The 22805-nt window shown below is 37.7% G+C and overlaps 1 protein-coding gene across 1 annotated transcript; it reads right to left on the reverse strand.

Moving 5' to 3' along the window:
* Positions 1–723: 723 nt before the first annotated feature.
* Positions 724–22586, reverse strand: LOC135556756 (SKI family transcriptional corepressor 1 homolog-B-like). The gene is made up of 7 exons (XM_064990179.1): positions 20790–22586; positions 20343–20439; positions 20137–20244; positions 19909–19974; positions 19514–19588; positions 19076–19150; positions 724–821 (listed from the first exon to the last, which is right to left on the reverse strand). Exons 1-7 carry the CDS (start codon positions 22584–22586, stop codon positions 724–726), a joined length of 2316 nt encoding a protein of 771 aa, XP_064846251.1.
* Positions 22587–22805: the final 219 nt, after the last annotated feature.

Here is a 22805-nt window from a genome sequence, read left to right on the forward strand (position 1 = left end):
GGGGTGGTAGTAGTCTTGGGGGCGGTAGTGGTATTGGGGGAGGTAGTAGTCTTGGGGGTGATAGTAGTCTTGGGGGTGGTAGTAGTCTTGGGGGCGGTAGTGGTATTGGGGGAGGTAGTAGTCTTGGGGGAGGTAGTAGTCTTGGAGGTGATAGTAGTCTTGGGGGTGGTGGTAGTAGTCTTGGGGGAGGTAGTAGTCTTGGAGGTGGTAGTAGTAGTCTTGGGGGAGGTAGTAGTCTTGGGGGTGATAGTAGTCTTGGGGGTGGTAGTAATCTTGGGGGCGGTAGTAGTCTTGCGGGGCGGTAGTAGTCTTTGGGGTGGTAGTAGTCTTGGGGGCGGTAGTAGTCTTTGGGGTGGTAGTAGTCTTGGGGGAGGTAGTAGTCTTTGGGGTGGTAGTAGTCTTGGGGGAGGTAGTAGTCTTTGGGGTGATAGTAGTCTTTGGGGTGATAGTAGTCTTGGGGCGGTAGTAGTCTTGGGGGTGGTAGTAGTCTTCGGGGTGGTAGTAGTCTTCGAGGTGGTAGTAGTCTTCGGGGGTTTAGTCGTCTTGGGGGTGATAGTAGTCTTTGGGGTGATAGTAGTCTTCAGGTGGTGGTAGTACTGTGGGTAGAAGTGGCCTTGCATTCCAGACTGACGGGGCTCCATGGCGGACTGTGGGAAGGGACTAGGGTGGTAGTAGTCTTGCTTTCCAGACTGACGGGGCTCCACGGCGGACTGTGGGAAGGGACTAAGGTGGTAGAAGAGGAGGTTTGAAGGAGCAGGTTCCAGTGCAGTGTCGAGGAGTCAGCATCTTACAGGAGAAATGTTGTAGCGCGTTGTGAGCTTCTGGGAAGAAAGAGAATAGATCACTAAATAGATCCACTAGACAAAGAAAGGGAATAGATCACTAAATAGATCCACTAGATGAAGAAAGAGAATAGATCCACTAGATGAAGTAAGGGAATAGATCAACTAGATGAAGGATGAGAATAGATCACTAAATTGATCCAATAGGTGAAGCATGGGAATAGATCCACTAGCTGAAGAAAGGGAAAGTATCAATAAATAGATCAACTAGATGAAGGATGGGAATAGATCACTAAATAGATCCACTAGATGAAGAAAGGGAATAGATCACTAAATAGATCCACTAGATGAAGAAAGGGAATAGATCACTAAATAGATCCACTAGATGAAGAAAGGGAATAGATCACTAAATAGATCCACAAGATGAAGAAAGGGAATAGATCCACTAGATGAAGAAAGGGAATAGATCCACTAGATGAAGAAAGGGAATCGATCCACTAGATGAAGAGTGGGAATAGATCACTAAATAGATCCACTAGATGAAGAAAGGGAATAGATCACTAAATAGATCCACAAGATGAATAAAGGTAATAGATCACTAAATAGATCCACTAGATGAAGATTTGGGAATAGATCACTAAATAGATCCACGAGATGAAGTAAGGGAATAGATCACTAAATAGATCCACTAAGGTGTGTGTGTGTTTAAATGTGGTGGTCCTCACAATGCACATTAAATAGACTTTTCTATTGATGTGTATTCAAATGTATATAGTCATTTCTTTTTTCAATTGTATATATATTTTTTGAAATTTAACTCGGCAAGTCAGTTCAGAACAAATTCTTATTTAGAATGACGGCCTACCGGGAAACAGTGGGTTATTAACTGCCAAGGTCAGGGGCAGAACGACAGCTTTTTATCTTGTCAGCTCAGGGATTTGATCTAGCAACCTTTCAGTTACTGGCCCAACACTCTAACCACTAGGCTACTTGCCATATATGGGCTGAAATCAATTCTCTTTTCAAATGTATATAGGCCTAAATCAATTCTCTTTGGGTTCAAACATAGTATTAAAGGCAGTTGTGGGTCAATTGAATCAAGGCCATGCTTTAAAATGAATTAAAACTTTAACGAAGCAATAAGGCACGAGGGTGTATGGTATATGGCCAATATACCACGACTAAGGGTTGTTCTTCAGCGTGACAAGTCCCTGGACACAGCCCTTAGCCGTGGTATATTGGCCATATACCACAACCCCCCGAGGTGCCCTATTGCCATTATAAACTGGAAAGAGCAGTAAAAATACATGTTTTGTCATAAACGTTGTACACGGTCTGATGATATACCACAGCTGTCAGCCAATCAGCATTCATGGCTCGAATATTCCAGTTTATAATAAACCCCCCCCCCCGTGCCTTATTGCTTAAACAAAACTTGATTCAAGGGTATGCTCTAAAATGTAATACAACTGCAATCACACAGAACAACACCGGATTCAAAACGTAGAGTTTTTCAATTTAATTTAAATTATTATAAAACATTATTGCAACCAATGGAATGTTATATATATATATATATGGGGGGGGATACAACCATCTCAGCTCTGCAGATTTTGCTGGAAAGAGACAGAATCATTAGATCCTTTGTTTTGGTAATTATGTAGCTGGTTTTTGGTCGCAGGTTTAGGAATGGCTGAAGAATTGCAACATTTACCTGGAGTTAACTCTGTAAAAAGCACTGTTGGGTGATTTAAAAAAAAAATCATAGTCAATCCATCAATAATATAATGATACTTTTAAGCAAAAATGTTTATCTTTAATTTACAATCTGTAGGAATTTTGAGAATAGAAAGGTTCAGAACTTTTGTGAAACATCACAGTGGAAAAATATATGGCAAATATATTATTAATTAATATATGTATATATAATATATTATTAATATATGGTAAATATATATATATAATACCATCAAAACTGGTGTTGATGGTGTTTAGAGATAGATGGGAGGGGTTGAATGGAGCTGAAGGGACTGGATGGTGTTTAGAGATAGATGGGAGGGGTTGAGTGGAGCTGAAGGGACTGGATGGTGTTTAGAGATAGATGGGAGGGGTTGAATGGACCTGAAGGGACTGGATGGTGTTTAGAGATAGATGGGAGGGGTTGAATGGAGCTGAAGGGACTGGATGGTGTTCAGAGATAGATGGGAGGGGTTGAATGGAGATGAATGGACTGGATGGTGTTCAGAGATAGATAGGAGGGGTTGAATGGAGATGAATGGACTGGATGGTGTTCAGAGAGAGATGGGAGGGGTTGAATGGAGATGAATGGACTGGATGGTGTTCAGAGAGAGATGGGAGGGGTTGAATGGAGATGAATGGACTGGATGGTGTTCAGAGAGAGATGGGAGGGGTTGAATGGAGCTGAAGAACGGGACTAAAAACAAACTAAAGATAACTATTGTAAAATAGATTGTGTCCGTATATATTCTGTATTAGCTGAAAGTAGAAGCTGAAAGTGTTGTTGTCCATTAGTTTACTCCAATCAGAGGAAGGATGGTAGGGTTAGGGGAAGATAATAAAGGAAAATATCTAAAAATATATATTCAGTGGCATTCGGAAAGTATTCAGACCCCTTAACTTTTTCCACATTTTGTTTTACGTTACAGCCTTATTCTAAAATGGATTCAATTGCTTGTTCCCCTCATCGATCTACACACAATACCCCATAACGACATCACAATACCCCATAATGACATCACAATACCCCATAATAACATCACAATACTCCATAATAACATCACAATACTCCATAATGACATCACAATACCCCGTAATGACATCACAAGCTCCATAATGACATCACAATACCACGTAATGACATCACAATACCACATAATGACATCACAATAACCCATAATGGAGAAATAAAAGCAAATAAAAAAACAGAAATATGACATTTACATAAGTATTCAGACCCTTTACTAAGTACTGCACCTTTGGCAGTGACTACAGCCTCGAGTCTTCTTGGATATGACGCTACAAGCGTGGCACACCTGTATTTGGGGAGTTTCTTCCATTCTTCTCTGCAGATCCTCTCAAGTTCTGTCAGGTTGGATGGGGAGCGTTGCTGCACAGCTGTTTTCAGGTCTCTACAGAGATGTTCGATCGGGTTCAAGTCCGTTCTCTGGCTGGGCCACTCAAGGACATTCAGAGACCTGTCACGAAGCCACTCCAATGTTGTCTTGGCTATGTGCTTAGAATCGTTGTCCTGTTGAAAAGTGGACCTCCGCCCCAGTCTGAGGTCCTGAGCACTCTGGAATAGGTTTACAAGGATCTCTCTGTACTTTTCTCCGTTCTTCTTTGCCTCGATCCTGACTAGTCTCCCAGTCCCTGCCAGTGAAAAACATCCCCACAGCATGATGCTGCCACCACCATGCTTCATCGTAGGGATGGTGGCAGGTTTCCTCCAGACGTGACGCTTGGCATTCAGGCCAAAGAGTTCAATCTTAGTTTCATCAGACCAGAGAATCTTGTCTCTCGTGGTCTGAGAGTCTTTAGGTGCCTTTAGGCAAACTCCCAGCGGGCTGTCATGTGCCTTTTGCTGAGAAGTGGCTTCTGTCCGGCCACTCTACCTTAAAGGCCTGATTGGTGGAGTGCTGCAGAGATGGTTGTCCTTCTGGAAGGTTCTCCCATCTTCACAGAGGAACTCGAGAGCTCTGTCAGAGTGGGTTCTTGAGTCACCTAACTAACCAAGGCCCTAATCAAGGCCCTTCTCCCTTGATTGCTAAGTTTAGCCGGGTGGCAAGCTCTAGGCTCTGGATAAGAGCGTCTGCTAAATGACTTAAATGTAAATGTAAATGTAGGAAGAGTTTTGGTGGTTCCAAACTTCCACTGTGTTCTTGGGGACCTTCAAAGCTGCAGAATGTTTTTGTACCCTTCCCCAGATCTGTGCCTCGACACAATCTAGTCTCGGAGGTCCACGGACAATTTCTTCGACCTCATGGCTTGGTTTTTGCTCTGACATGCACTGGCAACTGTGGGACCTTATATAGACAGGTGTGTGCCTCCAAATTATGTCCAATCAATTGAATTTACCACAGGTGGACTCCAATCAAGTTGTACAAATATATCAAGGATGATCAATGGAAACAGGATTCACCTGAGCTCAATTTCGAGTCTCATAGCAAAGGGTCTGAATACTTATGTAAATAAGGTATATGTAAATAAGATATTTCTGTTTTTTTGTTTTTTAATACATTGTCAAACATTTATAAAAACCCGTTTTTTGCTTTGTCATTATGGGGTATTGCGATGTCATTGTGGAGGATTGTGATGTCATTATGGAGGATTGTGATGTCATAATGGAGTAGTGTGTGTAGATTGCTGAGGAAATTATTTTCGAACGAGGCTGTAACAGAACAAATGTGGAAAACGTGAAGGGGTCTGAATACTTTACGAAGGCACCGCATATATAAATATATATATACAGTGCCTTGCGAAAGTATTCGGCCCCCTTGAACTTTGCGACCTTTTGCCACATTTCAGGCTTCAAACATAAAGATATAAAACTGTATTTTTTTTGTGAAGAATCAACTTTTTTGTTGAAAGGGGGCCGAATACTTTCGCAAGGCACTGTATAATATAATATATAAATAAATAAAATATAAATCAAGGCTGAAATGAACTGAAATGTAGTAAAACATGTAAAAAAACATGTCTGAAGAATCTAACCCTTTAGCCACAGCAAGACTGTCTGTTCACAGTTCAATGTTCCTGACTGTGTGTTCTTGTGTATAAAATCTGTTAACAAACTATAGTTTTGGCAAGTCGGTTAGGACATCTACTTTGTGCATGACACAAATAATTTGTTCAACAATTGTTTACAGACAAATTATTTCACTTATAATTCACCGTACCACAATTCCAGTGGGTCAGAAGTTTACATACACTAAGTTGACTGTGCCTTTAAACAGCTTGGAAAATTCCAGAAAAATGATGTCATGGCTGGCTTTAGAAGTTTCTGATAGGCTAATGGACATAATTTGAGTCAATTGGAGGTGTACCTGTGGATGTATTTCAAGGCCGACCTTCAAACTCAGTGCCTCTTTGCTTGACATCATGGGAAAATCAAAAGAAATCAGCCAAGACCTCAGAAAAAGTCTGTTTCATCCTTGGGAGCAATTTCCAAACACCTGAAGGTACCACATTCAAGTATAAACACCAAGTATAAACACCATGAGACCACGTAGCCGTCATACCACTCAGGAAGGAGACGCGTTCTCTCTCCTAGAGATGAATGTACTTTGGTGCGAAAAGTGCAAATCAATCACAGAACAACAGCAAAGGACCTTTGTGAAGATGCTGGAGGAAACAGGTACAAAAGTATCTACATCCACAGTAAAACGAGTCCTATATCGACATAACCTGAACGGCCGCTCAGCAAGGAAGAAGTCACTGCTCCAAAACTGCCATTAAAAAGCCAGACTAAGGTTTGCAGCTGCCCATGTGGACAAAGATCGTACTTTTTGGAGAAATGTCCTCTGATGAAACAAAAATAGAACTGTTTGGCCAGTTCCACCAGCTCTGTCTTGGGGAATGGGCCAAAATTCACCCAACATATTGTGGGAGGCTTGTGTAAGGCGACCCGAAACGTTTGACCCAAGTTAAACAATTTAAAAGCAATGCTACCAAATACTAATTGAATGTATGTAAACTTCTGACCCACTGGGAATGTGATGAAATAAATAAAATATGAAATAAATCATTCTCTCAACTACTATTACATTTCACATTCTTAAAATAAAGTGGTGATCCTAACTGACCTAAGACAGGGACTTTTTACTGGGATTAAATGTCAGGAATTGTGAAAAACGGAGTTTAAATGTATTTGGCGAAAAGGTGTATGTAAACTTCCGACTTCAACTGTACTGTATTCCGGTGCATCTTAGTGACTTAGTACAATAAGGGGTGTGGTTGCTGGATGTTAGTGGGCGTGGTTTGTCCTGTAAGTGTGTTTCCATACTTAGGCGTGTCCTTTTGGTTCCTTCCCCAGGCATGATTGTTTCTGTTGCAATGTTACTTCTGTACGTTGTTCATGTTCCTTGTTTTGTTTTATGTTGCGTTTATTTATTAAACTTATTTTACTTTATTGAACTTGCTTCCCGACTCTCAGCCACATCGGTACACAAGGTTGTGGTGGTTTACAGAAGAAAAAAGACCAAGAAAGAAAAAAGACCAAGTCCACACTATGGCATGACTGGCTCAAATAATTAAAGAAGAAGCAACAGTCCATCATTACTTTAAGACATGAAGGTCCGTCAATATGGAAAATTTCAAGAACTTTGAAAGTTTCTTCAATTGCAGTCGCAAAAAAACATCAAGCGCTATGATGAAACTGTCTCTCATGAGGACCGCCACAGGAAAGGAAGACCCAGAGTTACCTCTGTTGTAGAGGATAAGTTCATTAGAGTTACCAGCCTCAGAAATGTCAGCCCAAATAAATGCTTCTCAGAGTTCAAGTAACATCAACTGTTCAGAGGAGACTGTGTGAATCAGGCCTTAATGGTTGAATTGATGCAAAGAAACCACTACCAAAGGACACCAATAATAAGAAGAGACTTGCTTATGCCAAGAAACACGAGCAATGGACATTAGACCGGTGGAAATCTGTCCTTTGGTCTGATGAGTCCAAATTTGAGATTTTTCGCTCCAACCGCCATGTCTTTGTGAGATGCAGAGTAGGTGAACAGATGATATCCACAGGTGTGGTTCCCAATGTGAAGCACGGAGGAGGAGGTATTATGGTGTGGGGGTGCTTTGCTGGTGACACTGACTGTGATTTATTTAGAGTTCAAGGCACACTTAACCAGCATTGCTACCACAGCATTCTGTAGTGATATGCCATCCCATCTGGTTTGGACTTAGTGGGACTATCATTTGTTTTTCAACAGGACAATGACCCAACAAACCTCCAGGCTGTGTAAGGGCTATTTGACCAAGAAGGAGAGTGATGATGCTGCATCAGATTACCTGGCCTTAAACAATCACCCGACCTCAACCCAAATGAGATGGTTTTAGATGAGTTGGACAACAGAGTGAAGGAAAAACACATGTGGGAAATCCTTCAAGACTGTTGGAAAAGCATTCCAGGTGAAGCTGGTTGAGAGAATGCCAAAAGTGTGCAACACTGTCATCGAAAGGGTGGAAACTTTGAAGAATCTCAAATCTAAAATATATTTTGATTTGTAGTCTGATTAGTAGTTATATCAGGTCTGTTAGTTGATTAATAGTTATATCAGGTCTGTTAGTTATATCAGGTCTGTTAGTTATATCAGGTCTGATAGTTGATTAGTAGTTATATCAGGTCTGTTAGTTATATCAGGTCTGATAGTTGATTAGTAGTTATATCTGGTCTGTTAGTTATATCAGGTCTGATAGTTGATTAGTAGTTATATCTGGTCTGTTAGTTATATCAGGTCTGTTAGTTATATCAGGTCTGATAGTTGATTAGCAGCTATATCAGGTCTGATAGTTGATTAGTAGTTATATCAGGTCTGATAGTTGATTAGTAGTTATATCAGGTCTGTTAGTTATATCAGGTCTGTTAGTTGATTAGTAGTTATATCAGGTCTGTTAGTTATATCAGGTCTTATAGTTGATTAGTAGTTATATCAGGTCTGATAGTTGATTAGTAGTTATATCAGGTCTGTTAGTTATATCAGGTCTGGTAGTTATATCAGGTCTGTTAGTTATATCAGGTCTGTTAGTTATATCAGGTCTTATAGTTGATTAGTAGTTATATCAGGTCTGATAGTTGATTAGTAGTTATATCAGGTCTGATAGTTGATTAGTAGTTATATTAGGTCTGATAGTTGATTAGTAGTTATATCAGGTCTGATAGTTGATTAGTAGTTATATCAGGTCTGATAGTTGATTAGTAGTTATATCAGGTCTGGTAGTTGATTAGTAGTTATATCAGGTCTGTTAGTTATATCAGGTCTGATAGTTGATTAGTAGTTATATCAGGTCTGATAGTTGATTAGTAGTTATATCAGGTCTGATAGTTGATTAGTAGTTATATCAGGTCTGATAGTTGATTAGTAGTTATATCAGGTATGTTAGTTATATCAGGTCTGTTAGTTGATTAGTAGTTAAATCAGGTCTGTTAGTTATATCAGGTCTGATAGTTGATTAGTAGTTATATCAGGTCTGTTAGTTGATTAGTAGTTATATCAGGTCTGATAGTTATATCAGGTCTGTTAGTTGATTAGTAGTTATATCAGGTCTGTTAGTTATATCAGGTCTGTTAGTTGATTAGTAGTTATATCAGGTCTGATAGTTGATTAGTAGTTATATCAGGTCTGTTAGTTATATCAGGTCTGTTAGTTGATTAGTAGTTATATCAGGTCTGTTAGTTGATTAGTAGTTATATCAGGTCTGATAGTTGATTAGTAGTTATATCAGGTCTGTTAGTTGATTAGTAGTTATATCAGGTCTGTTAGTTGATTAGTAGTTATATCAGGTCTGTTAGTTGATTAGTTGTTATATCAGGTCTGTTAGTTGATTAGTAGTTATATCAGGTCTGATAGTTGATTAGTAGTTATATCAGGTCTGATAGTTGATTAGTAGTTATATCAGGTCTGGTAGTTATATCAGGTCTGTTAGTTATATCAGGTCTGTTAGTTATATCAGGTCTGATAGTTGATTAGTAGTTATATCAGGTCTGATAGTTGATTAGTAGTTATATCAGGTCTGTTAGTTGATTAGTAGTTATATCAGGTCTGATAGTTGATTAGTAGTTATATCAGTTCTGATAGTTGATTAGTAGTTATATCAGGTCTGTTAGTTATATCAGGTCTGTTAGTTATATCAGGTCTGTTAGTTATATCAGGTCTGTTAGTTATATCAGGTCTGATAGTTGATTAGTAGTTATATCAGGTCTGATAGTTATATCAGGTCTGTTAGTTATATCAGGTCTGCTAGTTATATCAGGTCTTATAGTTGATTAGTAGTTATATCAGGTATGTTGGTTGATTAGTAGTTATTTACATTTACATTTAAGTCATTTAGCAGACGCTCTTATCAGGTCTGTTAGTTGATTAGTAGTTATATCAGGTCTGATAGTTGATTAGTAGTTATATCAGGTCTGATAGTTGATTAGTAGTTATATCAGGTCTGATAGTTGATTAGTAGTTATATCAGGTCTGATAGTTATATCAGGTCTGTTAGTTGATTAGTAGTTATATAAGGTCTGTTAGTTATATCAGGTCTGTTAGTTATATCAGGTCTGATAGTTGATTAGTAGTTATATCAGGTCTGATAGTTGATTAGTAGTTATATAAGGTCTGTTAGTTGATTAGTAGTTATATCAGGTCTGATAGTTGATTAGTAGTTATATCAGGTCTGATAGTTGATTAGTAGTTATATCAGGTCTGATAGTTGATTAGTAGTTATATCAGGTCTGATAGTTGATTAGTAGTTATATCAGGTCTGATAGTTATATCAGGTCTGTTAGTTGATTAGTAGTTATATAAGGTCTGTTAGTTATATCAGGTCTGTTAGTTATATCAGGTCTGATAGTTGATTAGTAGTTATATCAGGTCTGATAGTTGATTAGTAGTTATATCAGGTCTGTTAGTTATATCAGGTCTGATAGTTGATTAGTAGTTATATCAGGTCTGATAGTTGATTAGTAGTTATATCAGGTCTGATAGTTGATTAGTAGTTATATCAGGTCTGATAGTTGATTAGTAGTTATATCAGGTCTGTTAGTTATATCAGGTCTGATAGTTATATCAGGTCTGTTAGTTGATTAGTAGTTATATCAGGTCTGTTAGTTGATTAGTAGTTATATCAGGTCTGATAGTTGATTAGTAGTTATATCAGGTCTGGTAGTTATATCAGGTTTGTTAGTTGATTAGTAGTTATATCAGGTCTGATAGTTGATTAGTAGTTATATCAGGTCTGTTAGTTATATCAGGTCTGGTAGTTGATTAGTAGTTATATCAGGTCTGATAGTTGATTAGTAGTTATATCAGGTATGTTAGTTGATTAGTAGTTATATCAGGTCTGATAGTTGATTAGTAGTTATATCAGTTCTGATAGTTGATTAGTAGTTATATCAGGTCTGATAGTTGATTAGTAGTTATATCAGGTCTGATAGTTATATCAGGTCTGATAGTTGATTAGTAGTTAAATCAGGTCTGTTAGTTATATCAGGTCTGTTAGTTATATCAGGTCTGTTAGTTATATCAGGTCTGTTAGTTATATCAGGTCTTATAGTTGATTAGTAGTTATATCAGGTCTGGTAGTTGATTAGTATTTATATCAGGTCTGTTAGTTATATCAGGTCTGGTAGTTATATCAGGTCTGATAGTTATATCAGGTCTGTTAGTTATATCAGGTCTGTTAGTTATATCAGGTCTGTTAGTTATATCAGGTCTGTTAGTTATATCAGGTCTGATAGTTATATCAGGTCTGATAGTTGATTAGTAGTTATATCAGGTATGTTAGTTGATTAGTAGTTATATCAGGTCTGTTAGTTATATCAGGTCTGTTAGTTATATCAGGTCTGTTAGTTATATCAGTTCTGATAGTTGATTAGTAGTTAAATCAGGTCTGTTAGTTGATTAGTAGTTATATCAGGTCTGTTAGTTATATCAGGTCTGTTAGTTATATCAGGTCTGATAGTTATATCAGTTCTGATAGTTGATTAGTAGTTATATCAGGTCTGTTAGTTATATCAGGTCTGTTAGTTATATCAGTTCTGATAGTTGATTAGTAGTTAAATCAGGTCTGTTAGTTATATCAGGTCTGTTAGTTGATTAGTAGTTATATCAGGTCTGTTAGTTATATCAGGTCTGTTAGTTGATTAGTAGTTATATCAGGTCTGATAGTTGATTAGTAGTTATATCAGGTCTGTTAATTATATCAGGTCTGTTAGTTATATCAGGTATGTTAGTTGATTAGTAGTTATATCAGGTATGTTAGTTATATCAGGTCTGATAGTTGATTAGTAGTTATATCAGGTCTGATAGTTATATCAGGTCTGATAGTTGATTAGTAGTTATATCAGGTCTGTTAGTTGATTAGTAGTTATATCAGGTCTGTTAGTTATATCAGGTCTGTTAGTTATATCAGGTATGTTAGTTGATTAGTAGTTATATCAGGTATGTTAGTTATATCAGGTCTGTTAGTTGATTAGTAGTTATATCAGGTCTGTTAGTTATATCAGGTCTGTTAGTTATATCAGGTATGTTAGTTGATTAGTAGTTATATCAGGTATGTTAGTTATATCAGGTCTGATAGTTGATTAGTAGTTATATCAGGTCTGATAGTTGATTAGTAGTTATATCAGGTCTGGTAGTTGATTAGTAGTTATATCAGGTCTGTTAGTTATATCAGGTCTGTTAGTTATATCAGGTCTGATAGTTGATTAGTAGTTATATCAGGTCTGTTAGTTATATCAGGTCTGTTAGTTATATCAGGTCTGTTAGTTGATTAGTAGTTATATCAGGTCTGTTAGTTGATTAGTAGTTATATCAGGTCTGTTAGTTGATTAGTAGTTATATCAGGTCTGATAGTTGATTAGTAGTTATATCAGGTCTGTTAGTTATATCAGGTCTGATAGTTATATCAGGTCTGATAGTTGATTAGTAGTTATATCAGGTCTGTTAGTTATATCAGGTCTGTTAGTTATATCAGGTCTGATAGTTGATTAGTATTTATATCAGGTCTGTTAGTTGATTAGTAGTTATATCAGGTCTGTTAGTTGATTAGTAGTTATATCAGGTATGTTAGTTATATCAGGTCTGTTAGTTATATCAGGTATGTTAGTTGATTAGTAGTTATATCAGGTATGTTAGTTATATCAGGTCTGATAGTTGATTAGTAGTTATATCAGGTCTGATAGTTGATTAGTAGTTATATCAGGTCTGTTAGTTATATCAGGTCTGATAGTTGATTAGTAGTTATATCAGGTCTGTTAGTTGATTAGTAGTTATATCAGGTCTGTTAGTTATATCAGGTCTGTTAGTTATATCAGGTCTTATAGTTATATCAGGTCTGTTAGTTATATCAGGTCTGTTAGTTATATCAGGTCTTATAGTTGATTAGTAGTTATATCAGGTCTGATAGTTGATTAGTAGTTATATCAGGTCTGATAGTTGATTAGTAGTTATATCAGGTCTGTTAATTATATCAGGTCTGTTAGTTATATCAGGTCTGATAGTTGATTAGTAGTTATATCAGGTCTGATAGTTGATTAGTAGTTATATCAGGTCTGTTAATTATATCAGGTCTGTTAGTTATATCAGGTCTGGTAGTTGATTAGTATTTATATCAGGTCTGATAGTTGATTAGTAGTTATATCAGGTCTGTTAGTTATATCAGGTCTGTTAGTTATATCAGGTCTGGTAGTTGATTAGTATTTATATCAGGTCTGTTAGTTATATCAGGTCTGGTAGTTATATCAGGTCTGATAGTTGATTAGTAGTTATATCAGGTCTGATAGTTGATTAGTAGTTATATCAGGTCTGTTAGTTATATCAGGTCTGTTAGTTATATCAGGTCTGGTAGTTATATCAGGTCTGTTAGTTGATTAGTAGTTATATCAGGTCTGATAGTTGATTAGTAGTTATATCAGGTCTGTTAGTTGATTAATAGTTATATCAGGTCTGTTAGTTATATCAGGTCTGGTAGTTGATTAGTATTTATATCAGGTCTGTTAGTTATATCAGGTCTGGTAGTTATATCAGGTATGTTAGTTGATTAGTAGTTATATCAGGTCTGATAGTTGATTAGTAGTTATATCAGGTCTGGTAGTTATATCAGGTCTGTTAGTTATATCAGGTCTGTTAGTTGATTAATAGTTATATCAGGTCTGTTAGTTATATCAGGTCTGGTAGTTGATTAGTATTTATATCAGGTCTGTTAGTTATATCAGGTCTGGTAGTTATATCAGGTCTGATAGTTATATCAGGTCTGGTAGTTATATCAGGTCTGTTAGTTATATCAGGTCTGTTAGTTATATCAGGTCTGTTAGTTGATTAATAGTTATATCAGGTCTGTTAGTTATATCAGGTCTGGTAGTTATATCAGGTCTGTTAGTTATATCAGGTCTGTTAGTTGATTAATAGTTATATCAGGTCTGTTAGTTATATCAGGTCTGGTAGTTATATCAGGTCTGATAGTTATATCAGGTCTGGTAGTTATATCAGGTCTGGTAGTTATATCAGGTCTGGTAGTTATATCAGGTCTGGTAGTTATATCAGGTCTGATAGTTATATCAGGTCTGGTAGTTATATCAGGTCTGGTAGTTATATCAGGTCTGGTAGTTATATCAGGTCTGGTAGTTATATCAGGTCTGTTAGTTATATCAGGTCTGTTAGTTATATCAGGTATGTTAGTTGATTAGTAGTTATATCAGGTCTGTTAGTTGATTAATAGTTATATCAGGTCTGTTAGTTATATCAGGTCTGGTAGTTATATCAGGTCTGATAGTTGATTAGTAGTTATATCAGGTCTGGTAGTTATATCAGGTCTGATAGTTGATTAGTAGGTATATCAGGTCTGATAGTTATATCAGGTATGTTAGTTGATTAGTAGTTATATCAGGTCTGTTAGTTATATCAGGTCTGGTAGTTATATCAGGTCTGATAGTTGATTAGTAGTTATATCAGGTCTGTTAGTTATATCAGGTCTGATAGTTGATTAGTAGTTATATCAGGTCTGATAGTTGATTAGTAGTTATATCAGGTCTGATAGTTGATTAGTAGTTATATCAGGTCTGTTAGTTGATTAGTAGTTATATCAGGTCTGATAGTTGATTAGTAGTTATATCAGGTCTGATAGTTGATTAGTAGTTATATCAGGTCTGTTAGTTGATTAGTAGTTATATCAGGTCTGATAGTTGATTAGTAGTTATATCAGGTCTGATAGTTGATTAGTAGTTATATCAGGTCTGTTAGTTGATTAGTAGTTATATCAGGTCTGATAGTTGATTAGTAGTTATATCAGGTCTGTTAGTTATATCAGGTCTGTTAGTTATATCAGGTCTGATAGTTGATTAGTAGTTATATCAGGTCTGTTAGTTATATCAGGTCTGTTAGTTGATTAGTAGTTATATCAGGTCTGTTAGTTGATTAGTAGTTATATCAGGTCTGTTAGTTATATCAGGTCTGTTAGTTATATCAGGTCTGATAGTTATATCAGGTATGTTAGTTATATCAGGTCTGTTAGTTGATTAGTAGTTATATCAGTTCTGATAGTTGATTAGTAGTTATATCAGGTCTGATAGTTGATTAGTAGTTATATCAGGTCTGATAGTTGATTAGTAGGTATATCAGGTCTGATAGTTATATCAGGTATGTTAGTTGATTAGTAGTTATATCAGGTCTGTTAGTTATATCAGGTCTGGTAGTTATATCAGGTCTGATAGTTGATTAGTAGTTATATCAGGTCTGTTAGTTATATCAGGTCTGATAGTTGATTAGTAGTTATATCAGGTCTGATAGTTGATTAGTAGTTATATCAGGTCTGATAGTTGATTAGTAGTTATATCAGGTCTGTTAGTTGATTAGTAGTTATATCAGGTCTGATAGTTGATTAGTAGTTATATCAGGTCTGATAGTTGATTAGTAGTTATATCAGGTCTGTTAGTTGATTAGTAGTTATATCAGGTCTGATAGTTGATTAGTAGTTATATCAGGTCTGATAGTTGATTAGTAGTTATATCAGGTCTGTTAGTTGATTAGTAGTTATATCAGGTCTGATAGTTGATTAGTAGTTATATCAGGTCTGTTAGTTATATCAGGTCTGTTAGTTATATCAGGTCTGATAGTTGATTAGTAGTTATATCAGGTCTGTTAGTTATATCAGGTCTGTTAGTTATATCAGGTCTGATAGTTGATTAGTAGTTATATCAGGTCTGTTAGTTATATCAGGTCTGTTAGTTATATCAGGTCTGATAGTTGATTAGTAGTTATATCAGGTCTGTTAGTTATATCAGGTCTGTTAGTTATATCAGGTCTGATAGTTGATTAGTAGTTATATCAGGTCTGTTAGTTATATCAGGTCTGTTAGTTGATTAGTAGTTATATCAGGTCTGTTAGTTGATTAGTAGTTATATCAGGTCTGTTAGTTGATTAGTAGTTATATCAGGTCTGTTAGTTATATCAGGTCTGTTAGTTATATCAGGTCTGATAGTTATATCAGGTATGTTAGTTATATCAGGTCTGTTAGTTGATTAGTAGTTATATCAGTTCTGATAGTTGATTAGTAGTTATATCAGTTATGTTAGTTGATTAGTAGTTATATCAGGTCTGTTAGTTGATTAGTAGTTATATCAGGTCTAATAGTTGATTAGTAGTTATATCAGGTCTGTTAGTTGATTAGTAGTTATATCAGGTCTGTTAGTTATATCAGGTCTGATAGTTGATTAGTAGTTATATCAGGTCTGTTAGTTGATTAGTAGTTATATCAGGTCTGTTAGTTGATTAGTAGTTATATCAGGTCTGATAGTTGATTAGTAGTTATATCAGGTCTAATAGTTGATTAGTAGTTATATCAGGTCTGATAGTTCATTAGTAGTTATATCAGGTCTGTTAGTTATATCAGGTCTGTTAGTTATATCAGGTCTGTTAGTTGATTAGTAGTTATATCAGGTCTGTTAGTTATATCAGGTCTGTTAGTTATATCAGGTCTGTTAGTTGATTAGTAGTTATATCAGGTCTGATAGTTGATTAGTAGTTATATCAGGTCTGTTAGTTGATTAGTAGTTATATCAGGTCTGATAGTTGATTAGTAGTTATATCAGGTCTGTTAGTTATATCAGGTCTGTTAGTTATATCAGGTCTGTTAGTTATATCAGGTCTGATAGTTGATTAGTAGTTATATCAGTTCTGATAGTTGATTAGTAGTTATATCAGGTCTGATAGTTGATTAGTAGTTATATCAGGTCTGTTAGTTGATTAGTAGTTATATCAGGTCTGTTAGTTGATTAGTAGTTATATCAGGTCTGATAGTTGATTAGTAGTTATATCAGGTCTGTTAGTTGATTAGTAGTTATATCAGGTCTGTTAGTTGATTAGTAGTTATATCAGGTCTGTTTGTTGATTAGTAGTTATATCAGGTCTGATAGTTGATTAGTAGTTATATCAGGTCTGTTAGTTGATTAGTAGTTATATCAGGTCTGTTAGTTGATTAGTAGTTATATCAGGTCTGTTAGTTGATTAGTAGTTATATCAGGTCTGATAGTTGATTAGTAGTTATATCAGGTCTGATAGTTGATTAGTAGTTATATCAGGTCTGGTAGTTATATCAGGTCTGGTAGTTGATTAGTAGTTATATCAGGTCTGTTAGTTATATCAGGTCTGATAGTTATATCAGGTCTGATAGTTGATTAGTAGTTATATCAGGTCTGTTAGTTATATCAGGTCTGTTAGTTATATCAGGTCTGATAGTTGATTAGTAGTTATATCAGGTCTGGTAGTTGATTAGTAGTTATATCAGGTCTGATAGTTGATTAGTAGTTATATCAGGTCTGTTAGTTATATCAGGTCTGATAGTTGATTAGTAGTTATATCAGGTCTGATAGTTGATTAGTAGTTATATCAGGTCTGTTAGTTATATCAGGTCTGATAGTTGATTAGTAGTTATATCAGGTCTGTTAGTTGATTAGTAGTTATATCAGGTCTGTTAGTTGATTAGTAGTTATATCAGGTCTGATAGTTGATTAGTAGTTATATCAGGTCTGGTAGTTATATCAGGTCTGTTAGTTGATTAGTAGTTATATCAGGTCTGTTAGTTGATTAGTAGTTATATCAGGTCTGTTAGTTGATTAGTAGTTATATCAGGTCTGATAGTTGATTAGTAGTTATATCAGGTCTGTTAGTTGATTAGTAGTTATATCAGGTCTGTTAGTTGATTAGTAGTTATATCAGGTCTGTTAGTTGATTAGTAGTTATATCAGGTCTGATAGTTGATTAGTAGTTATATCAGGTCTGATAGTTGATTAGTAGTTATATCAGGTCTGGTAGTTATATCAGGTCTGGTAGTTGATTAGTAGTTATATCAGGTCTGTTAGTTATATCAGGTCTGATAGTTATATCAGGTCTGATAGTTGATTAGTAGTTATATCAGGTCTGTTAGTTGATTAGTAGTTATATCAGGTCTGATAGTTGATTAGTAGTTATATCAGGTCTGTTAGTTATATCAGGTCTGATAGTTGATTAGTAGTTATATCAGGTCTGATAGTTGATTAGTAGTTATATCAGGTCTGTTAGTTATATCAGGTCTGATAGTTGATTAGTAGTTATATCAGGTCTGATAGTTGATTAGTAGTTATATCAGGTCTGTTAGTTATATCAGGTCTGATAGTTGATTAGTAGTTATATCAGGTCTGATAGTTGATTAGTAGTTATATCAGGTCTGTTAGTTGATTAGTAGTTATATCAGGTCTGTTAGTTATATCAGGTCTGATAGTTGATTAGTAGTTATATCAGGTCTGATAGTTGATTAGTAGTTATATCAGGTCTGTTAGTTGATTAGTAGTTATATCAGGTCTGTTAGTTGATTAGTAGTTATATCAGGTCTGTTAGTTTATTAGTAGTTATATCAGGTCTGATAGTTGATTAGTAGTTATATCAGGTCTGGTAGTTATATCAGGTCTGTTAGTTGATTAGTAGTTATATCAGGTCTGATAGTTATATCAGGTCTGTTAGTTGATTAGTAGTTATATCAGGTCTGTTAGTTATATCAGTTCTGATAGTTGATTAGTAGTTAGATACGGTGTATCTGTAGGACACGCCTCCTCCTCTCCACCTTCATTAATACAGTGTCCCTGTTGACACGCCTCCTCCTCTCCACCTTCATTAATACAGTGTCTCTGTAGACACACCTCCTCCTCTCCACCTTCATTAATACGGTGTCTCTGTAGACACGTCTCCTCCTCTACCTTCATTAATACAGTGTCTCTGTAGACACACCTCCTCCTCTACCTTCATTAATACGGTGTCTCTGTAGACACGCCCCCTCTACACCTTCATTAATACGGTGTCTCTGTAGACACGCCTCCTCCTCTCCACCCTCATTAATACGGTGTCTCTGTAGACACGCCTCCTCCACCTTCATTAATACAGTGTCTCTGTAGACACGCCTCCTCCTCCTCCACCTTCATTAATACGTGTATCTGTAGGACACACCTCCTCCTCCTTTCCACCTTTGGGAGGGTGGTGGGGGGTGGTGGGAGGGTGGTGGGTGGTGGGGGTGGGTGGGGTATGTTGGTATGTTCTCACCTTTGACAATATGAAGCTGCTGAACCATCTCTTCCCTGTAGGACAGCTCCCTTTTCATCTGATGATGGAAATTATCTGGGGAGCAATTACAATAGCTTAGTCATCTTTAGTATAGCCGATAAACGATTATTTTAATGTGGTTGCCTATAATGCTCGGGCATCCTACTCGGGCAAAATTGAATAAAGCCTCCTAAATCATAAAGTACACAAACGAATAGCCATATGAATTGGATTGAAAAATAAATGACATTCGAATCATGCAATAAAAAAAAACTGACATGCTCTATAAAACACACCTAACGTAGTGAAAACCATATCGACGTGTGTTTGTTCAGCGGTCAACATGCTGATCGTGATGTGCGTGATACTACGAGAAACATTCTCTTTTTTAAAACCCCTTCGAATCGAAAACTGAAATTTGATTTAAATGAATTATACTTTTTAAATGTTGGAATTCTCGTTCCAATTTCTTCCTTAGCTCCACTTGCTCAACGAGCTGTCTCTGCAATTCGTCTGTAGAAAATGAATGAACAAATGTGTTAAAAAAAAATAAAAAATGAATATGGGGTGAAAATGGCTGCGGGGTATAGGCTAAATGGTAGACTAAATTATGTTAAACGATTCATGTCAAGCGATTGGTAAAAGGCCTAGGGTGAAAGCCAGTCTATTCTATTCTGCAGGGATCATGTAAGGCATCATTTAGGGATCCTTCCAATCATTAAAGAAAGCCTATAATAAACAATATAATTATTATTATTAAAAAATAAATAATAAATGGGCAAACATTTTTATAAATAACAATGTAATAATAATAAGTTATTGTACGGTGTTACCTTTTGCCAGGTTTTCTATGTCTTTCTGAGTTTGTAATACTCTGCTAACATTGTGCGTTGCCTCGCCTGAAAACACACAGAGACAACATTTATAGCGTTACAAAATATACACAAATAGGCCATTTAAAAAAAAGAGGCTTCAATTCTTTCTTTTTTTATAAGAAAAAGTTCCGACAGAAAATGTAAAATAGCCTATTATCGACGGAGAAGAGGATCGCTAGAACTAACCCTCATTCAGAGCTATTCTCGGGCTCTCCTCGCCGCTTTGGCCGTCATAAGACTTCGTTTCAACCTCCTCCATTGTCGAAGACGGCTCCTCTCTACTGATACTGTCATCTAAATAAACATCAAATAAATCGAATGGAAATCAATGAGTCTCGTTGCTTTTCCCGAAATGTATTTTATTATAACATTTGAACAGAACAACATCCAACCTTTCGATTCCACAGTATCGTTACGGTAATTCGGTGCTGATCCAAAAGCATATGGACTTCTCCTTTGTTCCATATCACTCCTGTCCGGTGAATATATCTAGATAAATCAGGACAGGATAATGAAGATAATCGGTAAATTGCATTCAATTCATGCTCTCTGACATTTTTTGGGGTGGACAAATTGTGTATTTGAACGACCTTTGATTCTCTGCTATTTATTAACACAGCCAAACAAACGTGAACACGTAAAAATGAAAAATAAGCCCGGATGTACGTGACATTATAAAGGATGATGCATTTTCCGACTAGTCAATGAATTAACGGTGGTCTATTGTTCCTTTTTAATTCCTATCTGTGAATTCCTAATTCATAACAAACAAACAAAAAGTATTTTCCTTGGTATGTAGGACATCGAATATAAGGAGTGTGTCCATATCAATCACTCACTTCAACAATGGACGTGGTCTTGTTCTCCTGTCTCTCTCTGTCCGAAGACAGTAGTACCACGTGTAGAGGTAGATTCATTCTCTGTGAGTCGACCACAGCCGCGTGCTCCGGCTCCGATTTGGATTCTAGGCCGTTTAGTGAAGCACCCTGTGCCAAGTTTAGAGAGGTTACAAGGGGGCTCTTGCTGACCTCAATGTTGTGCGGAAGTGACTCCTCATCCTCTTGTGATTTATTGGTTTCAACATCCACATCCGTCTCTCCCACACTGTCCACGCTTCCGGGGGACACGGACCTGTAGCTCGAGCTCTCGCTCAGGAAATCTGTTGACAGGTAGCCAGCTCGAGCCACGTTGTACGACCCCCGGTTACCGTAAAGTTTGGCTATACTCTCCGCGTCTTTGATGACGGGTCTGAATGCAGAGACGTAGCTAATCTTCCGTGATAGAACTGGCCTTATACAGTCCATTGGCCTCGCCTCATCGCCAAACGTGTCGTCCTCATTCCGGGTGGACTGTGTGCTAGAGCACTGGTCACTGTCCATCAGACTGTCCCTCGGAGTGTTGCTACTTCTGTCACTCTGCTCGGATGCGTCCAGATCACTCTGTCTGGCGCACAGGAGCTCCGAGTGCGGTTTGTGCTGGGCCTGTGGCTGGGGGTGGGGGTAGGGGGGCATGGTCAGGCCACCTGCAGTAGGCCAGAACATAGGGAAAGAGTGGTAGGCGCTGTCCTTGGTGCTAGGCCAGGAGAAGACCCCGGAGAGGTGGGCTTTGTTTTGCTCTCCTTCCATCACACCACCACTATCATTCTTTTTCTGGAACAGCCCGAATGTCGGGAACCCGTAAGGATGTGGGTAAAGCGGCGGAGGAATCTTCACATTCTGCAGCATACCGAAGCTCTTACTGGGCACCGGGATAACCGGATAGCTGCGCGTGGTACTCATACTCCCCATGCCTCCCCGGTTGTCCTCGCAGCGGAGGATTTTAGGGGGGATCTCCGGTGAGTCTCTCCGGGAGAGGTTGCTAGGTCCTTGATGTGATTTCAATGGAAAGGAACGCTCAGACCCGTGACCGTGCACGGGCATCGTTCTCTTCCGGCTGCCCCCGTTGAACATGGCCTTCACGTCCTCCCATGCATGTGCCACGTCGTCAGGTGAGCCCTTGTCGGTCAGTTTGAGGTGTCTCCTCCAGGAGTTAAAGTTAGCAGCGTCTGGCTGGGTGTACTTTGACTCTGGTGTGCGGTGAGAGTGGAATATGAACTTATTGGGAGAAAAATACATATTGCAGAAGGAGCACTTGATGCACTTGGCCCGGGAGCTGTTGTACCTGGCTGGTATAAAGTTACCACGGCTCCCCCACGCGCACTCGTGGGACACATCAAACGCGAAGTTTTCCGGTAATTTTGGAGGGTTGTGAGCTCCAAGAAATGATTTACAAAGCCTCTCGGCCTCGCGCTTTGTAATCATCCCACAGCGCCTCGAGGAGATGGGCATGGCGCCCGCACGCCTCAGAATCTCCAGCTGGACCGGGGTGCATTGCACGCAGGTGATTCCCAGCGCCACGCGCCGGTTGTGGATCTCGTTATAGCTGTAGTTCTTCAGCAGAGTGTTGGAGATCTGCGCCAGGCACAGTCTCTCCTGACCGTCCAGCACCAGGCAGACTATGGGTATTCCATACAGGGCGGTCTCGCTGACCTGGTTGGGTTTCAGGTTGGGGTTGAATGTTGGGAGGTCCTGTTTGGAGCTCGGTGGAGAAGAGCTGGAGTCCCGTGTCGCAGGTAGCAGACGAGGATTACACTCCATTGCTGGAATCCTGCAGAAAAAAAACGAACAATTATTATCATGACAATGAAAGTTTTAATTTATATATATATATATATATATATATATATATATATTTTTTTTTTTTTTACCCATAATACTTATAAACTAATTTATAATCCAGGCTGCACCACATCCGGCCGTGATTGGGAGTCCCATAGGGCGGCGCACAATTGGTCCAGCGTGGTCCGGGTTTGGCCC

This window comes from Oncorhynchus masou, chromosome 15 (assembly GCF_036934945.1).
Source record: "Oncorhynchus masou masou isolate Uvic2021 chromosome 15, UVic_Omas_1.1, whole genome shotgun sequence".
NCBI lineage: Eukaryota > Metazoa > Chordata > Actinopteri > Salmoniformes > Salmonidae > Oncorhynchus > Oncorhynchus masou.

What these genes read in the sequence shown, in the direction of transcription:
- LOC135556756 (XM_064990179.1), bottom strand. Translation starts at nt 22,586, where the DNA reads ATGGAGTGTAATCCTCGTCTGCTACCTGCGACACGGGACTCCAGCTCT. An exon ending in GAGAATAGCTCTGAATGAGG is followed by an intron (nt 19,975 to 20,136) that starts GTTAGTTCTAGC and finishes GTGTGTTTTCAG; the next exon opens with GCGAGGCAACGCACAATGTT. An exon ending in CATAGAAAACCTGGCAAAAG is followed by an intron (nt 19,589 to 19,908) that starts GTAACACCGTAC and finishes CATTTTCTACAG; the next exon opens with ACGAATTGCAGAGACAGCTC.